The sequence below is a fragment of the Pyxicephalus adspersus genome, chromosome 11 (genome assembly GCF_032062135.1).
Source record: "Pyxicephalus adspersus chromosome 11, UCB_Pads_2.0, whole genome shotgun sequence".
Classification (NCBI taxonomy): Eukaryota; Metazoa; Chordata; class Amphibia; order Anura; family Pyxicephalidae; genus Pyxicephalus; species Pyxicephalus adspersus.
This window is the reverse complement of record NC_092868.1, coordinates 31,866,320-31,887,940: the sequence shown is the minus strand read 5'-3', so window position 1 is coordinate 31,887,940 and position 21,621 is coordinate 31,866,320. Positions and strand designations below refer to the sequence as shown.

The 21,621-nt window shown below is 35.2% G+C and overlaps 1 protein-coding gene across 1 annotated transcript in view; it reads left to right on the top strand.

Moving 5' to 3' along the window:
* The window catches only part of LOC140340894 (transmembrane protease serine 13-like), a 35,633-nt gene extending 14,266 nt beyond the window's left edge, over positions 1–21,367 (top strand). The window contains exons 2-13 of the mRNA XM_072426331.1: positions 4,129–4,246; positions 4,666–4,770; positions 5,687–5,809; positions 6,001–6,142; positions 6,577–6,675; positions 9,137–9,180; positions 10,535–10,712; positions 11,326–11,492; positions 15,222–15,320; positions 15,475–15,617; positions 16,729–16,881; positions 18,203–21,367. Of these exons, the coding sequence (XP_072282432.1) occupies positions 4,129–4,246; positions 4,666–4,770; positions 5,687–5,809; positions 6,001–6,142; positions 6,577–6,675; positions 9,137–9,180; positions 10,535–10,712; positions 11,326–11,492; positions 15,222–15,320; positions 15,475–15,617; positions 16,729–16,881; positions 18,203–18,220 (1,389 nt within the window). The 3' untranslated portion in view covers positions 18,221–21,367. The remainder of the gene's footprint in view (positions 1–4,128; positions 4,247–4,665; positions 4,771–5,686; positions 5,810–6,000; positions 6,143–6,576; positions 6,676–9,136; positions 9,181–10,534; positions 10,713–11,325; positions 11,493–15,221; positions 15,321–15,474; positions 15,618–16,728; positions 16,882–18,202) is intronic.
* The last annotated feature ends 254 nt before the right edge of the window (positions 21,368–21,621 follow it).

Sequence of the window (21,621 nt, the reverse complement as noted above, 5' to 3'; positions counted from 1 at the left end):
TTTCTCTTCCTTCTGGATGTGAAGTAATATCATCAGCAGGATAATTGTGGCTTCACAAATAGCAGATTAGAACAAAGCATGTCTTGTTAAAGGAATTGGACAATTCATTAAATCGCTGATGCTCTGTGTTTTTCTCTGAAACAGTCTTCTGTTTTCTTTCTCATTGGTATATTCAATGCATTAATAAAACAATATGCTGTTTGTGTGTGTTTCCTTATCGATGGAAGCTTCAATCCAGTTTTTGTGGAAAGATAAAAGTTTTCCTGGATCATATTAAGTGGGCTAAATGTGCCAATATGAATAAAGTAAGTTTCCTGTTCCTTCTACTTCCTTTATTCTATGTGTGTTCTGTCTGAGGACAAATGGCAGAACTTTATAGGGGTTAGTTTACCTGAGATGGGCAGTCATGAGGTTTGCCTTAGACTTTCCAGATCTAACCCAACTAGATTTGGCCATGACTAGTAGTTAGTTACTGGCCTCCAGAATTACCTTTTATGAGGCAGTTGTAGAGATTATGATATAGATACACCTGATCACTCATGTGAAATTCTTGATGGAAGTGTGTAAAGGATTTCTGAAATTCAAGTAAATTGATGAATGCAGTAATCACCTCCAACATTTTTTTAGTTTAATCCAACACCTCTAGATGTAGAACATCTTGGCCTGAATGTAAATGTGGAAAAATATAAATAAAGTTTAAAAAATAAATGATTATACATAATATAATCATAACACATATTATATACATACATGCAATATTTTTGTTAGCAGAATGAAACCCTTTTTATACTCACCTGTCCCCACTCCATCACAGACTCATTCTTGTCTTCTTCATTTATTTGGCCATCTTGATTGGCCAGGCCAGAAGTATGTAACTCCTGTGCAGGTACCTGGAAAGGAGTTCTTTCGCTCCTGGTAGCTGCAGGGGAATCCGGGATGCGCCGGGTATCCTGGCTTCCTATGCTGAGTTGCACAGCTTAGCAAACTTTGACAGGAGGATGGCAATCAGGCAGATAAGAATGCTCACTGCCAAAGGGCCCAGTCTGATTCTAAATATTTAAAAATTGATCTTTTGTTCTGTTTTAGGTAAATATTAAATCTAGCCATAAATGTTGCAAAGTAACTGCACAAACTCCTTTTTTTATTGATAAACAGTTAGGCACATATAGGCCCTATCTAGATATCTTTTATTCTACTTCTTCATACTACAAAGTTGAAAACTAAAGCAATTTGCAAAGAGATGAAATGGTATAAACAGATAATAACACCTGTGGACAGTTTTTTTACCAAACGCACACTTTACAATCTCTTCTTACAACCCATATTTATTTATTTTAATATTCAAAAGTATATTAATGCTAGCACTAATTAACCATAGTAGATTGTGCAGTCAGATTATGATTTGTGTAGGGAGCCTAATATTAAATTTGACCAACATAAAATCATGGTAAGATGTTTTTTTCTATGTGTGGATTATGGAGGCTGAAAAATCTTTGTTTTCCATACTGTGCATATGATGTGCTTGCTAACAAAACAAAGTTACTTGCAAACTAAAATCATGAATTTAGTTATAAAAGGGCCCAGGATCTCCATGTATAGAGGGTTTGTGGCTCCATGTTATATTGCACTCCTAGGATGCCACATGAACACGTATACAGTGGGGTGAATACCACCCTTTATTTTTTGTCAAAAATATTTCTTGGGTCCACTACAATCACTAATTTGTATTTTGAGTCCTCAGATTAAACAGTTTAATGCCAAGGTTCTGGAGGAAAAGTGTGAACAATAATCAGGGATTTACTTATAAAAACCTTAGGTTCTGTGTACATAGAATTTAGGATACATCTGAACTGCATTTTTTTCATACAACACAACAGCAGATTAAAGCAGATTGATTCAGTTTAAAAGTAGGTCAAATTCGTGTTGGAATGAGGCCAGAAGAACATGTGAAGCAATGTAGAAAGATTTTAGAAATCTTTCAGTTCCAATACAAGTTGAGGGTACCAGAAAACTTGCTTCTTCTTGCAAGATACACAATCAACCAGGGTAATGGAACATGTGTATAGAATAGATGCTGGTTACAAATTTATTTTACCTTGTTATTCTAAAACATGTTTTAACAAATGTTGATCTTTAAATGACATGTTGTGGCTATAGATTACCACTAGAAGGTGCTGATATCAATTGTTTGTAATCTGAAACATATATAGAAAAATAGTGTTGCGGGAGATAAAAGGAGGAATACAATATACAGTAGTACTCTTATCAAAATGCTATAAAAAATAGTTAATTTCCTAGATATTACTCTTACAAATTGAAGTAACACAGCAAAATGGAATGTATCAAAAGAATCAAAGAAAATGCTATATACTATAGGAAGTCTTAGTCTGTCTTTTAGATGGTTAAATTGTGGGAAATGACAAAAAGGATGGCAGCCTACAATATATATATATATATATATATATATATATATATAAGAACAATAAATAAATAAATGCAGTCTGAAGAAGCTCTTGTATAGCTTCATTGCCTATAAATTCAAATCTGATTTGCAGAAAAAAGTTTATTAGGTGCATGAGATGCTGCCAAGATAGCAGTTAAGTCCACCAATATTGTATAAGGAAGAACATGGTATAGCTGATAATATTCAGTCCTTCCCAAATTATTTAAAGGTTACATATTGAAGTATTGGATGATGAGTGTGATACAAGAGCTCTATGTTTTATGGGTATTGGGGTTGTAGGTGGTTTGAGGTCTTTGAGGGCAGTGAGTGGAGAAGGTAATGGAGTGGTTTGGAGAGCCATTAAATTGTATAATTTGTGAGCAAATGGGAGGTAATTTTTTGGGATAGTATGCGTAATTGACATAGTTCTCAAGGCAGTGCAGTTGTGACTGGGAGCCCCCAGATCCCTGGTTGATGGTGGTGAAGGAGGTAATAATATTGAGGACCTGGAACCTGACCGGGGTGGTTACCTTGGGTTTAGTAAATTGTTGTAATGTTTACATTTTTTAAGTTTAATTTGATGAATATGTAAGAATATTGTAATTACTATCCAAGAGGCCGTTTGCACCATACCCGCAGGTGTCTTTAATGGGTTGAAGGGCTCTGACCTTCCGCAGTCATGAAAACATCAAAGCACCCTTTTTAAGTAGTCCTCCCATGAACCCTCAGCCCCAACAGAAGTAGAGTCTGACACTTGGGTGGAATTTTGCAAATTTCAAAACGCCTCGATGGATGAAAGCCATTCTAAAGTCATTCTAATGCATGCTGCATTTTAATCCAGAAAACCCTAGATAATTCCAACACATGATTCTGATCCTCCATTACAGAAATAACTGAAATCCAATGAACACAAGACACAGGCCAGGGAGTGTATAGATGGAGGGAAAAGGGCTACATGATGCTGGACAATCTCTAGCCAGGAAATCAGGTAGACTCTATTGTATTGTATTGCAGCTTCTAAAATGCTTTAAAAGCAGTGATCTCAGATAAAAAAATTTTGCTACAGAAAAAGAGCCTGGGCAACTGTGCAAGACCAAAAGAAAGGTTGAAGTTCAGCTTTAATACTTTCTGGGTCAATGACTACAAAGAAGTATGCATTTCAGAAAAATCCTCATTTGAACTCTTGTAGCAAATCAATGATTCCAAGTAATAAAGCAAAAGGGGTCAGCATGACAGCCAGCAACCTTTCAGAAGGAAAACATCTGCCATCTTAACTTCTTTTCATTTCCAGTTCACTCTGATGCTGCACGCAGGTTGAACATATGATCAGAAGTGTTATTTTGTCTAACCACTTTGACATGGACAAATAGATGTTATAGATATTGTTTCTGCAAATAATTAATCATTTACTGCTATGGCTCCTATAAAAACTGTTACTGAAGAGCACAGCTTTCATTGTTTTAGAGTCATTAAAATATATGAACATACATTTTTAGGAACAGGACATAATTACTGAATAATCAGAAGTATGGTCTATACAGGAAAATTGTGGCTTCATCCACTATTTTCCTATATAAACTATATGTACATTTAAACTTTAACACCAACTTGCAATTAAATGTCTAGTTATAAACACCATTTAAAATGACCAAATCATCTAACCAATTTCCTTTTGTCTTTGCCAGCCCTACCCCAATGGACCACATCCAGCTTATTATAACTCGGGGAACCATGGCGCTGTCTACCAGCCATACACAATTCAGCCAGGTCCTCCTGCACCTTCCTACATTATAGAGAGACGACGTGAGTAATAGAACTGTCACTTAAATAAAATAGCCTATTCTAGTCTCCATCCCAAAACAATTTGTACCATTAATTTACTAATAGAAGAATAGAGAAATAAAATTAACGTTACTGGTGCTTTCTATGAATTTTAATCTTGGACCCTTCTGCTGCATTAAAAACTGCTAGAAATGTTATGTTTTAATAAAATAGTTGTTCCTGCTCCCGTACAAAAAAGAATTCCTTTGAATTGCAAACTGTTAGAGTCCAATGAAGCTAGAAGTGGGCCACAAATACAACACAGCCATTACTAATAGTTAAAAAGATTAAACTCCCTTATCCTACCCATTACTCAGTCCTCTTTCACTAACATGTTTTGAGCATTTCACATTGTATGTATTTTTCCATGTTTTTCATCAGTGTTACTATCTTCATTTCAGCTGGAAACAAGTTTCCATTTTCCCTCCTCTCAAATCGTGTTTCTACCGGCTTTGTCTTCCTTGTCCTGGTCATTGTCGTTATTGGACTTGGTCTGATAACAGCATGTAAGTCCTCCGGTCATTTGTTTTCCTTGAGCACAACAAGCTGTATATCTGACAAGCAGCACATTTGTTTGCACATTATCAAAAATGTGCAGCTTTAGTTAGTGATTGCTTTATGTCTGGTACCCATGTCAATGAATTAGATACTGTATTTTATTGTTCTGACTCAAGGTAGAACTAGGAAAAAGAACAATTACAAATGTAACTTAGGCTGCATACACGTGTGCAATAATTGTCGTTGGAAAGGAACTTTCACGATCCTTTCCAACGACTAAGAACTGCACGATGCATGAATGAGTGCTGTACATACAGCATTGTTCTGCTCTATGTAGACGGGAGGGGGAGAATGACAGAGCAGCACCCCGCTGCGCACTCTCCCCCTTCACTTCCATTAAAATCATTCGTCGTTCATAGCCCGTGGATCGCCAGGACGGTCGTTTGGACGATGGATGACGGGTGCTGTACACACGCCAGATTCTCGTCCAGTATTGGCCCTGAGCCGATTATCGAACGAGAACCATTGCAAGTGTGTAAGTAGCCTAAGTTTATCCACCCCAGCAGCTCCTTCCAATCTAATAATTACCTATTTGAGATTACACAACAAGCCAAATGGTAATTTGGTAAAACTTTCAGAGTCAGAGCCAAACTTGTGCTGTGCCAGGCATTTGTCATTCAGTCCTATTGAAAGTTATTATTTGACCATAGCACGGAAAAGGAAAACTTCATAAAAGGAAAAATGCACAGTACATGGGCAGATTTTAACTTGCAACTTCATGGGTAATTTAGCTTTGTAGTACTGTTGCCGAATATATTTATATATTTAGTTCCTTTTTTAGGATGTTTTCTTATTATCCTTTATTTTATTACAACTTTTTTTTATGTGAACCTATTCTTATGTGAATTATCTTTTCTTTCCCAGATAAACTGAATGCATTTTCAGGATCACCTTCCAACTACATTGCAAGAGAAAAATGTTTTCCCAACAAGACCCTATGCAATGGGATATCGGAGTGTGCCAGGGGTGGAGATGAGGCTGGATGTGGTAATATGTCTATTATGATTTATTCAGGTTGATAATAAGTAAGAAAAATGTATTCATATCTTAGAATTAAGGTTTATTACCCAGCTTGATGCTGTAATACAAAGAAAAAAGTTTACTTATAATAAAGTTTAAACATGTAGAATTGGTTTATTTTGGACTACAATAGTTATACATTTTTTTACCTCTGACAGTGCGTTTTCGGTGGGACAATTCATTGCTTCAAGTCATGTCCCGTACACAGGAAAATACATGGCTTCCAGTATGTTCCACAGGAGACAGCAGTAACTTACGTGACTTTGCTTCATATGTGTGCCAACGGTTTGGATTTCAAGAGTAAGTTTTTTGGGTCTTTTTGCAAAACTTTATGTAATATTCTCCACAAAATGTAATAGGATGTTAGTAGTAGTTTAACAAAAGTAGATATAAACCTCTTACTAAATGGTATGACATTTGTTACAGCACTGTGTTTTCTAACTAATTGCCTGGGTTTAAGAATAAAACACTGTTTTTTTACCTTTATATCATCCTATGTTAAAGCCCTACAGCCTTTGTACAACTACTTCCTGTCTACAAGCAGTGATGGCTGCATGTTAAAAAGTATTTTCTGATGGAAGCAGGAAGGGAATATATTGGTCCTGTATAACAGGACATGCCTGCCATAGATTTTTATATTAGGATTAATATAGTAGTTTCTTTAAGCAATACAGTATTAATGAGGGATGTATCATTCAATATTCAACATAAGTGTAACGCATCCTCATTTTTAGGCAACCAACCACTATGTCAGTGCCTATGAACGACAATTCTAACAGTGTTGGCCTTTTTCCTGCAAGAACATCTGACACCATTCAAGGGGGCTTAGAAAGGTATGGTTTAAGGTTTTTAGAATATTTTCTGCTGTTTCCTTGATCGTATTTATCCATGTTGTATTGTGTTTTTGTATCCATGTTACTAAACCATGACTTTGAAGAAAAATGTCTGCTTTAATGTTTTATGCCTTATGTTAATAAAATATAGCAGCTTATCAACAAGACAGAAAGACATTTAGGGAAAGGGATATAAAGGGATTTTAAAGGTTTATTTAAATAAATAGGGGCTAAAACCTCAAAATTAGCAAACGCATACTTTAATATATATTGATTTTTCCAAAAACATACTGTACTTTCCAAAAACGTACTGTACTACAAATTGAACTTTAACAAATGATTATCTTTAAAAATAAAAATTTTAAGTATCCTGTTGCAAGGATCAGTTGTTGAATAAGTCGTCGAAGAATGTAACTAGCCTAAAGAGATCAGCAGTAGTTGTTCTGGCTGTATTGGATAAGTAATTGAAAAACTTGCTGATCCATTTGTTGAATGAGATTTGCAGTGGTCTGTTTCAGTGGACTGCAATGGTTCCTATATACCTTTATAATAGCTTTGGGGTTTACTCCTTTGTGCTTCTACATGTAAAATAATTTTCAATTTATATGCTTACTCTCCTGATAAACACTAGGTGAGTACAACCTTTCCTTTGATTCTTAAAGATTACATACCCAGTTGGTTTCTTTTCAACAATATAGAGTTGTTGTATTAATAAAAAATTAGTACTGTAAGTTTTTGAAAAAAATAATATTATTTTATGTTTTATACATTGTTTGGCTAATAAAATTGTATGGGAATTTTAGGAATTATGAGGTATTGGCCGCTATTTTTTTATGTGTACCTTGAGATTACCCCTATTCCTTGAAAGTCTTTTTGTTGATTTATTGGAATATCGGATGTGGTATGTTTCTTTTCTGGGTAGCTACTTGAACTGCAATTTACAAATATAGCAGTTTACTAATCCTAATACGTGGTGATTTTATTAGTTTCCATTTTTATATCATGCCAGTAACATACTTTCTGTCCCAGTTTACTCACTGTATGATTATCTGTGGAAAAGCAGCAATGTGACCCTAGGCCAGCCATTCTCAATCATGGTTCCGTGGAACTCTAGGGTTCCTCCATTCTCCAGAAATTGACAGGGATTATTTGATCTGTTGCTGAGTGACATCCCATAAGATGGTGGCTGCATAGTTACTGGGCCAACACCCCTTTGCAGAGATAGCTGTAAAAACCAAGGATCTTTTTAGCTGCCTGCAAAGGTGGCATTCTGACCACTACTGTACGGGGACATTCTTCCCTACCGGCAACCAATGCAAGTAGCATTTTTTCACAGATTGATTAAAGAAAGGGGTCCCAACGCCTGAAAACTATTTCAAGAGTTCATCAGGAGTAAAATAGTTGAGAATGGCTGTTCTGGTTATGGCTATCATTTAGAGAGGAGATATTTGGAATTTCACAGAAGATAGCCAAGAAGCCAGTTACATTGGGCCTGATTTATTAAAGCTCTCCAAGGCTGGAGAGGATACGCTTTTATCAGTGAAGCTGGGTGATCAAACACACATTGAATGGATCTAGTCCAGGATTTAAAACATTTGCTAGCAAATAGAAAAATATTTTGAAAAGATCCATTTCAGGTTTTCCGTATAATCCAACTTCACCAATTAAAGTGTTTCCTTTCCAGCCTTGAAGAGCTTTAATAAATCAGGCCTATTGCATTTTAAGAACATTAAAGTTATGTAATGCAACCACTACCTGTATGTCATAGGAAGGATAAATTGCAATTCTTTGTGAATTGTTTAGATAATAATATTTAAAAAATAATATTATGTAGCACTGGTGCTCAATTTTCTTTATTGAAAGATCTTTCAGAAATGTTGCAGTTCCCTTACTGAAATTTGACAACTCTTTTGTTAAACTGAAGAAGTTGATAGCAGGTTAGCATACTTGTCCTTGTCAACCACTTGACTTGACAAATAATTACAGGGCCAAGCAGTCAATTCCAATTCTATGTAATAAAACTCTGTGGGTAGCAGATGTTGGCATTATCTTTAACTGTAGTGCCTCCATTATCCTACCAAAGCAAATTAAAGCTTTGTGACACATATGAATATCACTTTTTAATCACCTCTGAATTTAAAATTTAAAATGAGATTTATTAATATGAAATGTTATGCTGCATTGCGTTGTAAAATAGAGCACATCATTATTATTATATTATCAGTTTTACTTTTCCTTTAGTTAAATCATAGTCACAACATTTTAAAAGAGATATTAAATGACCAAAAACCCTTTAATAATTAATACTGGTTTTAAAAGTATTTTGTCTTTTAACTGATTTGACTGATTTTGACCTTGTATGTAGGACTAATATGTGCAGTCTTCCAAAAAAACATATGTATTGTACATATCTTACTTTCTGGATGATCATTTTTTTTTTTTTTTTTTTGCTTTACTACAGTGAAACCTGTTCCAGCGGCCAGTATCTGTCTCTAAGATGCTCAGGTAAGCGGTATATTTTGAAGTTCAACTTAGCTTGAACATTTATGGGTAACCTATTTTATTTTGTAGTTGTGTGAGTAAACATGCTAGCCATTTATTATGTTATAATTCAAATAATATTGCTAATTTATATATAGTGTAATTACTTAAAAATAGTTAACATTTCTTAGCTTTTTTAGGAGCGGCCACACGACCACCACAGCTGTGTTTTCCATGAGCTTTATCTAAATTGTAACACTTACCAAACAAGTCCTTCACACAATTCATTTCAGGTGCTACATTGGGATGTGACAAAATAAGACAGTAACTATGTAACTCTAAAGTAATAATTGAGCAGGTAAATGTAATATGGATGATGATTACTGAATGATGACAGTTAGAAACTGGGTAATATTATTAACAATGATAATTTATATTATGATGATAATGGTAAAACTCAGCCCTGGAAAATACATGAAAACATAAAACCTTTGTCTGCTTTCTGTATGTCTAATGTCCCTGACATTACTATCTTTTAGACTTGCAGTCAAAAACCCCAAAGTTAGCTGCTCCCAGATTTATAGCAAGGTGCCTTCAAAAGCGCCAAACCACACCTCAGGTCAACCGGTTTGCCCGTGTTACTCTTGTGTTTGGGTGGCAGTGCAATTCTTTTTTCAGTTGGGTAAAAGCAGCAGGTCTTTACCAGAAACATTGCTAAAAAAGCAATGCAAACTCAACTGCATGCAGCTTGAACATAGTGGTTCCCAATGCACTTGAATGGGAGCAGTTAGGGCAACAGTTGAGCATTGGGTACAGCCATATAGTTTCCTACACAGTAAGAGATCTAAGGCTAATAATACAATTTTGTTGTCAGTTTGGGAGCTTTTGATCAGCTTTCAGCTGGAAATCTGGTCTGTACAGTCTCCTATGTAATCCAGTATACAGTGTGCTGGTCAATGAGATAGCTAACATATCACATATATAAGTTAGGAAAACCCAGCAATTAAGTTCTCAAGAACCATTGCATTAATTAAAAATGCATCCGCTTTATCACAATACATTTTATAGGAATATGACCACAAAAAATTAAATTTACTTAAAAACAAAATTTTTTTATAGCAAATAGATTGAATCTTGTCTTTCCAAAAGTTTTAACCATTTTCCGTCTTGGTTGAGTCACTATTCAATGGTCAAGGAAACATGCTGTTTGATTGGCAGTGCAGCAGTTTCATCCTCCACAGTATTTGTTGTTTGGTCAAAACTGAGAAAAGGCGAACCCTTTCTTAACAGACTGCAGCGGTTGAAAACAGAACAGAAAACAAATTTTTATCACTATGGTTGATGTATTGTTTTGTTAATTGCTTTCTATTTTTTGCAGATTGTGGTAAACAGAAGAGTAGTAGTAGTAGAATAATTGGGGGTACACTGGCCACTATTGGAGAATGGCCCTGGCAAGTCAGTTTACAAGTTCCAAATGGAAAAGGTTATTCCCATATTTGTGGAGGAACTCTTATTAACAACAACTGGGTTGTGACAGCATCACATTGTTTCAGCACGTGAGTATAGAGAGTGAGAACCCTATAGTATATGTATCTGTTTCCAAATTGAATTGATCATTTTGTAACATCTTTTGCTGTTAAAATGCATATTACCATTTTACAACATTATAAGTAAATGGTACAATTTTGTTTTCGGGAACTATTCTTAAAAAATAAACTTTTTCCTAAAATGAACTTGGAGGCTACCAAAGTTTCCTATCCCATTTAAACACCTCTATGTAGTTCACAAAACTTTGTGGGTAGCTCTCAATGTTTATAGTTAGCAAAGTACCCCACTCAGCTTTGTCTACAAGCCCCTGACATTACTATCTTTCATCATGCTGTTGCCAGTCACAACATAGCACCTAACACAGATTACAGAACTGTCATTAAGCAAAAACCTAACTTTTAATATGTGATAATTGAAATCCTGGGAACTGATATCAGGATCCAGACCGGAACTTTCATTGTGCTGGAGATAGTTTGATGGTCGGTAGATAAATGTGTTACCTTTCACATTAGTTTATAATATCCATAGCTATATACTAGAAAATACAGTAACTGTAAAAAATACCATGTGGATCAAATACTGTATATTAAACATTCCCCTCTCTATTTCTTTCTTTGGCAGCCCATTTCCACTTGATGCCTGGAGGATATATATTGGCACAGTCGATCTGAACCAAGCTCGCATAATGTCTGGTGTTTCAGCTATTTTAAGACATGAAAATTACAATGCAGATTCAGATGATTATGATGTGGCTTTGATAAAACTGAAAAATCCTTTCACTTTTTCAGGTAAAGATAATCCAAGTGGATGGGGAATAATATATCACTCAAATGTGCTTACATAATAATACACTGACTGTGACAAACCTAAAACATAACAACAGTAACAATAGCTGTCCTATGCTGGGTTCTACTGCCCAATAATGTTCTGGAAATTGACTGTGGAATACATAGGTGAAGGTTAGAACCAGCAGGGATTTAGGGACTGATTTATAAAGCATCTATGGCCATAGTGCTGCACTTTATGCTCTCTTCTTTTCAGGGTTAGGAATATGTAGCATGGCAGTGTTCAACACATCCCTAATATAAACAGCCCCCTTATTCTTGCCTTAAGCAAAAGACACAACACTTGGCTGAGATCTGGGATACACATGTCCCCTCCAAATGTGTACATTTTATGCCAGATCAGGTTTACATCAAGAATATAAAACATTACATTAAAAAAAACAATTATTACAAATATGTGTTCAGCACTTTTGCAGCTGTTCGCCACTTTAAAAGTTACCTCTTTAGGTGTAAAAAGATCACTTTAGGGATTAGGGGGTAATCTTAGTGTCTTCTGGACAGTTTGAGTACTTGGTTCTTCCTAAGGAATGATAGTTGTCTATCTTCTGTTGCAGGGGAGGAAGCCAGCCTTAGTAAGTGGTAGAGTGGTCAAGTTATCTTAAAGGTATAAATACTTTTTCCATGTATTAGCACAAAATAAACATTGCATTAGAATTTATCCCTTATCTAATTATCTCAATGAACAACTAATAAAAAAAGGTTTTAGAGTGATGAAATCACAAAGGTTCCCTATTTAAACCAGCTCATAGGAAAATTATGTTTTAAGTATCATTTTTGTGGAGCAATACAAGGAAAAATTATAAATGATGAAAATCCTAAACCACAACAACCACTACATACAGCGCTATTCTTTTCTATATTGAGGGGAAGGGGAAGAAGCAGCAAGCGGCACCCCGCTGTGCTCTACTCCCTTCACTTCCATTGCTTTTGTTCGTCTTTTGTCAGTCATAGATCTGCCAGGACATATGCATGAATGACATCGGATGGCCTCTCATATTGGCTGAGAATCATCTGACGTGTGCACATGACTGCCAATGAGCAGTTGCTTCTATAGCATGAATAAAACCAAAAGCTAATTTTATACACTCTGTATAGTGCAGGCAGTGTTTTTCATTTGGTGATTATTTAATTATTATTCTTGCTTATGCAGATCGAGAGCAGCTGATTGTAAAGCAGCAATATATTACATTTTAAAATTTGTGTTTGGTCATGCTTTAAGTGTTCGACATCAGACAGGGACAGAGATTTTTTAGTGTTACAATTCATTCAAAAACTGCTTTGTCAAAGCCAGCATACCAGCAGGAAGTTATTTAGCATATTTCACATAACTGAACCTGTAATCACAATTGAGTGTGTAAAATACGCTTTATTAATGCAGAGCAATTCATGTCTGAGATTCTCAACTTGTGATGTAGCTAGGGGAAGCTCCTACAATAAATAAAAATACCTGACTAACATGTTAGCAAATTATGTACTTAACAAATAAACTCTGAGATTACCTAAATTTCTGGGAGTTTAAAGGCCAATCCTAATCAAATTGAACATGTAGCTTATCAAAACAAATCTTTATTGGAACACCATTAAAAACATAAATGTTAAAACCATATAAAATGTGCGATAGATAGTACTAAATACTTCTGTATAGGTTGCCCACATATACGGGGGAAAACCTTGCTGATTTCAACGCGTTTCACAGAATAAACCCGCTTCTTCAGGAAAAGGAGGAGAGAGAAGTATCTAAAATTAAAATAATACATATTTCAATATGTATGTAATTATATTTAAATTATGTACTAGATAATTAAATCTGTTTTTTTTTCGGTTTTGTTTTAAAACCTGATCTTTACAAATCATACACGTCAGTGGAACAATATCTAAACATTTGGTGCAACATATGCATACCACAGGGCCATTTCCGACCAGCAGTGAGCTACAGCATTTGTCCATGGGTTCAACTGCAGCCACAACTTCTCACATTCAAATTAAAGCATGCAGCTGCATGTGCCATAAGAGTGCGATTTGACTCTTATGCCTGTTTGCTGTGCCCTGGGGAGCGGAAAACCTCACAGTTTATCCCATGGATCTGAAAGGATCTTTAGTTTTGCTTTTATTTTTAACATTTTATTGGAGGATATACAGGAAATACACAAAACATACAACGTGTGTCGGGGAAATGTACAATGAGTCTATAACAACATCAGAGGAAAAACAGGTGTTTATATAACTTATAAAAAGAAAACATTATTAACAACAAGAGGAGTACAATGCAAACAGTAATAAATCAATATGCGACAAAATATCAAACGGTATCAGCCGCTAAAATCACCAAGGTTATTCTCAATCAGTCTTATAATATACCATGAAGTGTGCTTAAAGGTTTGTTTTATTTTTTGTTTCATAGAATAGGATTAGGTCTCTATGAATGATTCCCATATCTCAAAAGAACCTATGAACCCTGGCCTCCTTATCCAAAGAGGCTTCAGTCTATGCCATGCAAAATACATGGGTTAGCTTTTCTTTAAAAAGCCCCAAAGTTGGCAGATCTGGGTCCATCCATTTGTGCAAGATAGTTTTTTTAGTCACTAAAGCTGCGTACACACTTCCAATAATAATCGTTGGAAACAAACGACCAACGACTGATCGGCCAAAAATCGTTCACAAAAAAAGTCACCAACAACGCCGACGAACGAGGATTGTTGTTGGAAATGATTGACCCTCACGGCGGATCTGATTGGCCAACAATCATTCACTATCTATCGTGTGTACGGTCGCTCAGTGATCGTGCATGTTTCTGCAATACACTTTCTCCTTTACATGTCACTCCCTGCATTGTGTGAACGATTGAATCTAGCGTGTGTACACTATTGGTGGCTTATATTTGAACGATCCTATTGTCATAATTGTGCATAATGGTTGATCCGTCGTAATCGTCCGTTTTCTAATAATAATTATTGGAAGTGTGTACCTAGCTTAAGGCAATTATCAACATGCGGCTTCCCCTGGTAATTTGTACTCCTTGTATGGTAAATGTGCTTAATATGGCCCTTTCAGGGGAAAGGGGCACATAGTTAACTAGGTAAGAGGTAACATAATTAGCTACTGATCGCCAGAACGATCTTATTTTTGGACAATCCCAGAATGCAAGGTATAAGTCCCTTAAGGTAGGCTCAGTGTGGTGAGATGTTTGGCCCGTGGTCATTTCTTTATACATTGCTCATGGAAGGATTTTCCATGCATTAAGAATATCTAACTCTGATTTGGTAGGGAAATGTTCCGACCATTTACTGAGTCCTTAGTTTTGCTTTTAATTACATGTAAAACAAATCTATATACAGTGAGGTTCATGAATATTTAAACAATGATAGTTATAATAATTTTGACTTTGTATGACATCAAAATGCCTTTAAATAGTAGCAATCAAAATATGACAGTCATTTTTATAAATAGAGAATAGAGAATAAAAAAGGAATTGGATACCCACAATATAAAAATCTCATGGACATTTTAAGATTAGTAAACAATTGGAAGTTGTCGGGTTCTGATGTTGAAGCAAAGATTCCCATGCCCTGAATAGCAAAGATTATTGAAATGCATTCACACATGACTAAGCAGGTATGGTTATATTAAAATTTTGTATTCTCACGATAGTATTTTTTTTCTTATTCCATCCAGCTGCCATCCAGCCTGTCTGTCTTCCAATGACCAATCAAAACTTTAACCCCAACACCAAATGCTGGATTAGTGGATTTGGTAAAACCGTTGCTACATCTGGTGAGTAAAGAGTAAATTAGTGTCATATTAGCAATTAAATGTGAGGATAACCCTGTTGGTATTAGTATATCTTATGATATATTAATAATATAGTAAATATATCTTATAAATATAAAAAAAATCTTATGACAAGTAATACTTGCTTTTCCTACAGAGGTCACTTCCCAACAACTGATGAAAGCAGAAGTGAAAATCATCTCCACTGACACCTGCAACAATGTTCATGTGTATAATGGAGCCATCAGTCAACGAATGATGTGTGCTGGAGACCTCAGAGGAGGGACAGATTCTTGTCAGGTACACCTAAAGGGTTGAATTTATTTTATATTGGACCACTCCAATACAGACTAAAACACTAGGCTGGTATGGTTCAGGGTTTTTCTACAGGTATAACTTTGGTAATGCTACAAACTAAAATACGAGTGTGTATTAGTTAGCCAGGGAACTCAAGATTTAATTATAACCTAAGCAAAGATAAAAATCAAGGCTGAATACCAGTATTAGCTCCAGGCAATTAATTGTTCACCACTATTTACCTCTACCATTTAATTTGCTTCCGTGTGCCATCTACAAACACATTGAAAAGACCTTAAGTGCAGTCCCTACTTCCAACCACCTTGCAAAAGCCTCCTCTAAATTCAGTGTTGAGTTATTTTCAGAAAGCTATGTACAGCACCCTGCTAGGCCCTCCATTCAGCCATAATCTGCCTTCATTGCATAGAAAAACAGGTGATGATGTCACTTGGTCTAAAATAGGTCCAAAGTAATGAAACTGGTGAGACTGAGATTTGGTAACATTATCTGGTGGAGAATCTTCCAGGTCCATGTGTTTTAAATAGCAGCAAGTGGTTCTCTACCACAGAATGTTGCTGAATGTCACATTCATCACTTTATAAATAGCCCACAAAAGATTTATTTGACCAGTTCATTAGCATGTTGATTCAAAAGAAAAAAGAAGATCATGATAAGCAAATATAAGTGGACCAAAAATTAGGCTTTACCAGGTAGAAAGGCTTCTTGCATAAATAAGTCCTGTCCTGCCCTGTCCTGGATGTGACTGTATTAGCTAAGTCCTGATTACTAAAGCTAAAATTGATTAAACATCAAATGCTTTGTCATGCCACCAAAGTGTCCTTTACAATATTCACAAATGGTGAAATACACTGGCATGTATAGAGTCTCATGAGGATCTATGCACAAATGTACTTTACGTGCTGTAGCATGTATGCAGAAAGGTTATTCATGTTATACAGATATACAATTTTGTTTGATGTTACCTATTTAATTTTACCTATTTAAACTTCATTTTCTTTTTCGTTAATTTTTGTGATATAATATGCTATACAAACCTTACCCTGTAAACGATATGCAGATATACGCTAATGTGAGTAACCTGATATTGTTACAGGGAGACAGTGGAGGTCCATTGGTGTGTTTCCAGGACAATCGTTGGTATTTGGCTGGGGTGACAAGTTGGGGAACTGGCTGTGGGCAGGCCAATAAACCAGGAGTTTATACTCGTGTTACTGAAATTCTTCCCTGGATATACAACAAGATGGAGGTATGAACAAAATTATTTTTTTAACAGTGGAATGAATGTGGAAGAGGCTATAGGAAGTTCAGACTACTCAAACTTTCAACCGTTCAGTAGCATAACAAAGAAGAAATCTGAATGATCGAGTTCAAAGAATATTACTTCCTAATAGGTGTTGGTTCCTATCTTTGCTTGATATAAGTTGTGTAGGGCGGCCTCTTTAATAATTGTTTACGACATATTGTGTAGATACAGGGGAAAGAAAGATGCTCAAAGTTTTTGTGCAAAAAAGTTAAATATGTTTTTAAAAATTTGCAGTTGGTACATGCAACAGTGGTACAAAGTACTTTTTTCACTATATATCCAATAACCTGGTAATGTCAGAAGGGTTCGGATATTTTTCCTAGACAGATTTCCTAAACATCATTCAATATAAAAATTGAAAACAAAAAGGGGGACCTGTAGCGGTCACACAATTCCTGACTCGTTTCGCCAATTATAGGCTTCCTCAGGGGTGTGTAATTGCAGAGGTTATATGATTTATTTAGTTGAAATGCAGTCTAGGTAAAAGAATAGTAGGAGCAGTATTCAAGCTGCATGCAGGAAGGTATATATCTACTCATCCAAAAACGTGTACTTTTCAGGAAGAAGCAAAAGATAAAGATATCTGTTGTATCTAATCAATACAGCCAAGAGGGCTGATATTGTTTAGGGCTAGTGGTAAATCTGTGCAGCCAGGAGAGCTGTTTGTATTCAGGGCTTGTAATGAATCCATGCAGCCAGAGTGCTTAAATCATATCAGCCAAGTATTAAAGTCAAAAGAAATAGCCACTACTAAGATCTTTCACAATGGCATATTCAGGGGAATAGCTGACCAGGGGAACCACCATCATCCTGGCATCCCAATTTTTATGTCAATTTTCTGGAAGAGCTATAACATTGGGTCTACAAGGCATGTTGTAATTTAAGAAATAAAGTCCCAGAAATATATTATTGTTAGGTTAGTTAGTTAAAGGTAATATAATATTTTAATAATAAAGATGCAATCAATGTTATTCAATTATATTTTGAGGCTATTCTCTCCTCTATATAAAGCATAAAGTGTGGGCCTTAAAATTTTTTTTTAAATATCTTTTAAAATCATAATTTTTGGAAACTATAACCTAAATGTTCATTAATCAGACTTTCAATTAACTATTTTTAACGACTTTTTATGTTGTCCCAACAATAATTCTCTCAGATCCTCTTTGCCAATTTGCCTTAATTGAACTCTTTCTAGATGACAGTAGGAATATTGGTGATATTTATTAGTAGTTCTCACTGGTCAGTATTTCTCTTTCTTTTACAGCTGGATAGGAATCAGTGACCTATTTCTATGGGGAAGTAACTGAATATATCTTCTGTGACTCTAAAGAACAAAGGAAACTTCTGAGAGGGATGATGGGGAGTTCTGAATACACTACGGAGTATTAGTGACATTGCACATACTGCATAATGACGCTGAATGCTTCATGCAATCATTCTTGAAAAACAATGCAAAGATCCACAGAAAATATCAGTGAGATGCCATTCAGAGGAATCTTCTTTTTCTTGGTTTAAATTTCTAGTAATGAAGGATACAAAATTATATTACCAACTTCTAAGGAGCACATGCTTTGGACAGAACTGAAAGCACGGGGGCTGTATATTTATATGGCATTATCTATAGCTGAACATGGGCTCCATCCATGCTTGGTGTTAGCAAAGCTACAAAAAGAAGAAGCTGGAAATACTTGAAAGGGGAAATATGTAAATGTACTAGAAAATATATTGTTTCAACACCTAACAAGCAATGTATTTAAATCTGTTACATAATGAATGCCACGTTTGCTGAACAAATGACGTAGTATATTGTAATACATATTTGTAGTATAAAACTGTTTTAAAAAAGTTTCACTTAAGATGTTTGCAAAATGACAGTCTATGGAAAGGTATGAATTCTAAAGTAATTATAAAGCCTGGGGGAAAAAAATCCCTTATTTCTGTGAATGTCAGATATTTGGGTTGATACCATTAAAATGAAAGGCTCAAGGTTCTAACTGCAAAGCTATACCCATAGAAATCAGTTACGGTCACTCGTAGTATTAGTACTAGTATTGACCATGGTTTAGTAAAGTAAATTTTTGGTAGCTGCTATTGGTTATTGCGTCTTATACTCTTGACCGTTGCATCTTTAAATAAGTGTGATTAGGTTCAGTAAAGTTACAAAACATACATATCATACATATAAAGTGTATTTAATAGTTTGTACCGGTCTTTCTTAACCTTTTTAACACAAGGGAACCCTTAACAGGGGAAACCTGTCAATAATGACAACATCCCCAGTTCTCAGTACATTAGGATGGTGGTTATTGGAAAGAATGCTTATTTCATTGCTGGCCAGTGGAAAGAATGTCAAGTTATTTGCTCAAGGAACCCCTGAGTACAACAAAGTACAGCCCCAATTGGCCAACTGTATTGCAGCAAATGTGATCTCTGCTTTGAAATGTAAGCAATAAACACAATAACCTGCTGCTGATAAAAAAGAAAAAAATGCTGGTAAAAGAAGTTTAAGTCCATTCTAATGCCTGACACAGGGTTACTAACTTTACCCTTAAGATTTGATCACTGACATAATTGCATGTTTTCATTAAAAATATATAAACCCTGCCAGCCTCTGCCACCAGCCATGATCTGCTCATTTATTATAGAAAAAAACAAAGATCTAGTGGTGATGTCTCTGGGTCCAAAATAATATAATAAAACCAGAAATATTTTATTTAATATTTGCATGCTGATGAGAAGAAAAAGGAGGAACCTGGGAAGGCAAAGAGTAAGCAGTTTACTTCTCAACTGTAGGCTAGCACTAAATATCACCAGACAGAATATGTTTAGTCTGGGAATGATACTGCTGAGGAATTTCACGTCACAAATATCTACAGGACTTATAAGATTCATTGCTAGGAATGTTAACCAAATTTCAAAATAAGTTCCACCTGTGTATAGAGGACACTTTTAATATATATGTGTGTGATACTGTGATCAAATTCTTGTAAATAGAAATATTTTCAAATAATGATTTTCCTTTTGTATTAATGCAAATATGTATATGTGTGCTATAGTTTGTAATGTATGCCTTGCTTTCTTATGAGGAAAACATTGTAACTCGGCCTTATGAGTGTGGTCAGAGGTGCAGGCACACTCCGACCACCTTTATTATATAAAACATCTGGGACTTCCAAAAAAAAAACATTTATCCCAGGCAAACACATGTTTATCTGCCTATGCAGAGCAGAATGGGTAATCGGGGGGAGGCCCAGACACCCATTAGAGGTGCTAGAATAATTTGGGGAAAGAACAGATACTTTAACAGATTTGATTGATCAATCTTCCCTACCAGCATTTTCATATGTTGGGCAGCTACCTGACCCATAGACATAAGATTTTTGACTGGTCCACCTGAAAGTAATATCTTGTGTCTGTGGGTACATTTTACCTTATGCATTAATGTTGCATTTTTAGAGTCATTCAATTTATTTCCTAAAGGCCTCCACACACACTATGCAGTAAACAATGCACTTGACTCTCCAATGCACCTCATGCATAAATGCAAATAAACATTTGTGTAGTATGTTGGTCAACAAATGTCAGGTATGGTATGGTGAATAGATGTTTGCAAAGGACCTGTAGGTAATGAACAGGCTAAGTTAACTAAATACATGTATCAAAAATGTGCCTTAATGTGTGTTAAGCCATGTGTGGAAATATGCCTTTGTTCCTTTATTCAGCACAAGCATAAGAACAATTTAGATCTATAGCAAATAACCAAAAGTGGAAGTGCTATAAAACAGAATATCCCAGGTTGGGTTATATGCAGTATGTAAAACAATATTCTTTATGTATTTTGTGTTGTAATTGATTCTGTTACACAAGACATTCGGCATCAATGCACAGATTTATTTATTATATTTTCAATTAGATATTTTGTAGCTCCAACACATTCCAATGTGCTTTAAATCCATATCAGCCAAAGTCCAAGAAAGAATTGTCATACAGATTGGGGTCAATTTTTATGAAAGTCAATTATTGGCCAGCAGGAAAAAAAACTAATGTTACCATATAAGAATCCTGTAAACTCCATGCAATAGTGTCTCCGGGAGGAACAAATGCAGGACATTAGAGTGCTAACCATTTGGCCATCAAAGTATCCCAACTGCACAAAGCCACTAGAAGGCTACTTCCAATCTCTACAACATATGATTGTTCAAAGTCACCGCAGGTATGTTGGTATGTTAACTTTTATTTATTTTCAGGTATTTAATACAGTTATATTTTATTACAGGAACATTCAAATTTAAGATACTTTGTGTTTTTTATTTGTATAGGCTTATGTAGGCCCTATAGTATAAAAATGAAATTTTGCACGTTTGCTTTATGAATTGTTAATAACTTCATAATAAAGTATTGTAAAAAGTTTAAAATTAAATTTGGTTACCAAAAATTGTTGTCTATAGTATTTATGTGTGCATTTATGTAAATAACTTGATGGGGTTTTGTGCATTTATGTAAACCTTTGATGGGGTTTTGTAAATAGACAAGACTATATATATATATATATATATATATATACAGTCATGTGCAGATTTTGTCATATACAGTCTTATACAGATTATTTAATCTTAATGTTAACAATATTGGGAAATTCAGGCAATAGAACTAAACAATTAGGACTAAAGAAAATACTTACAA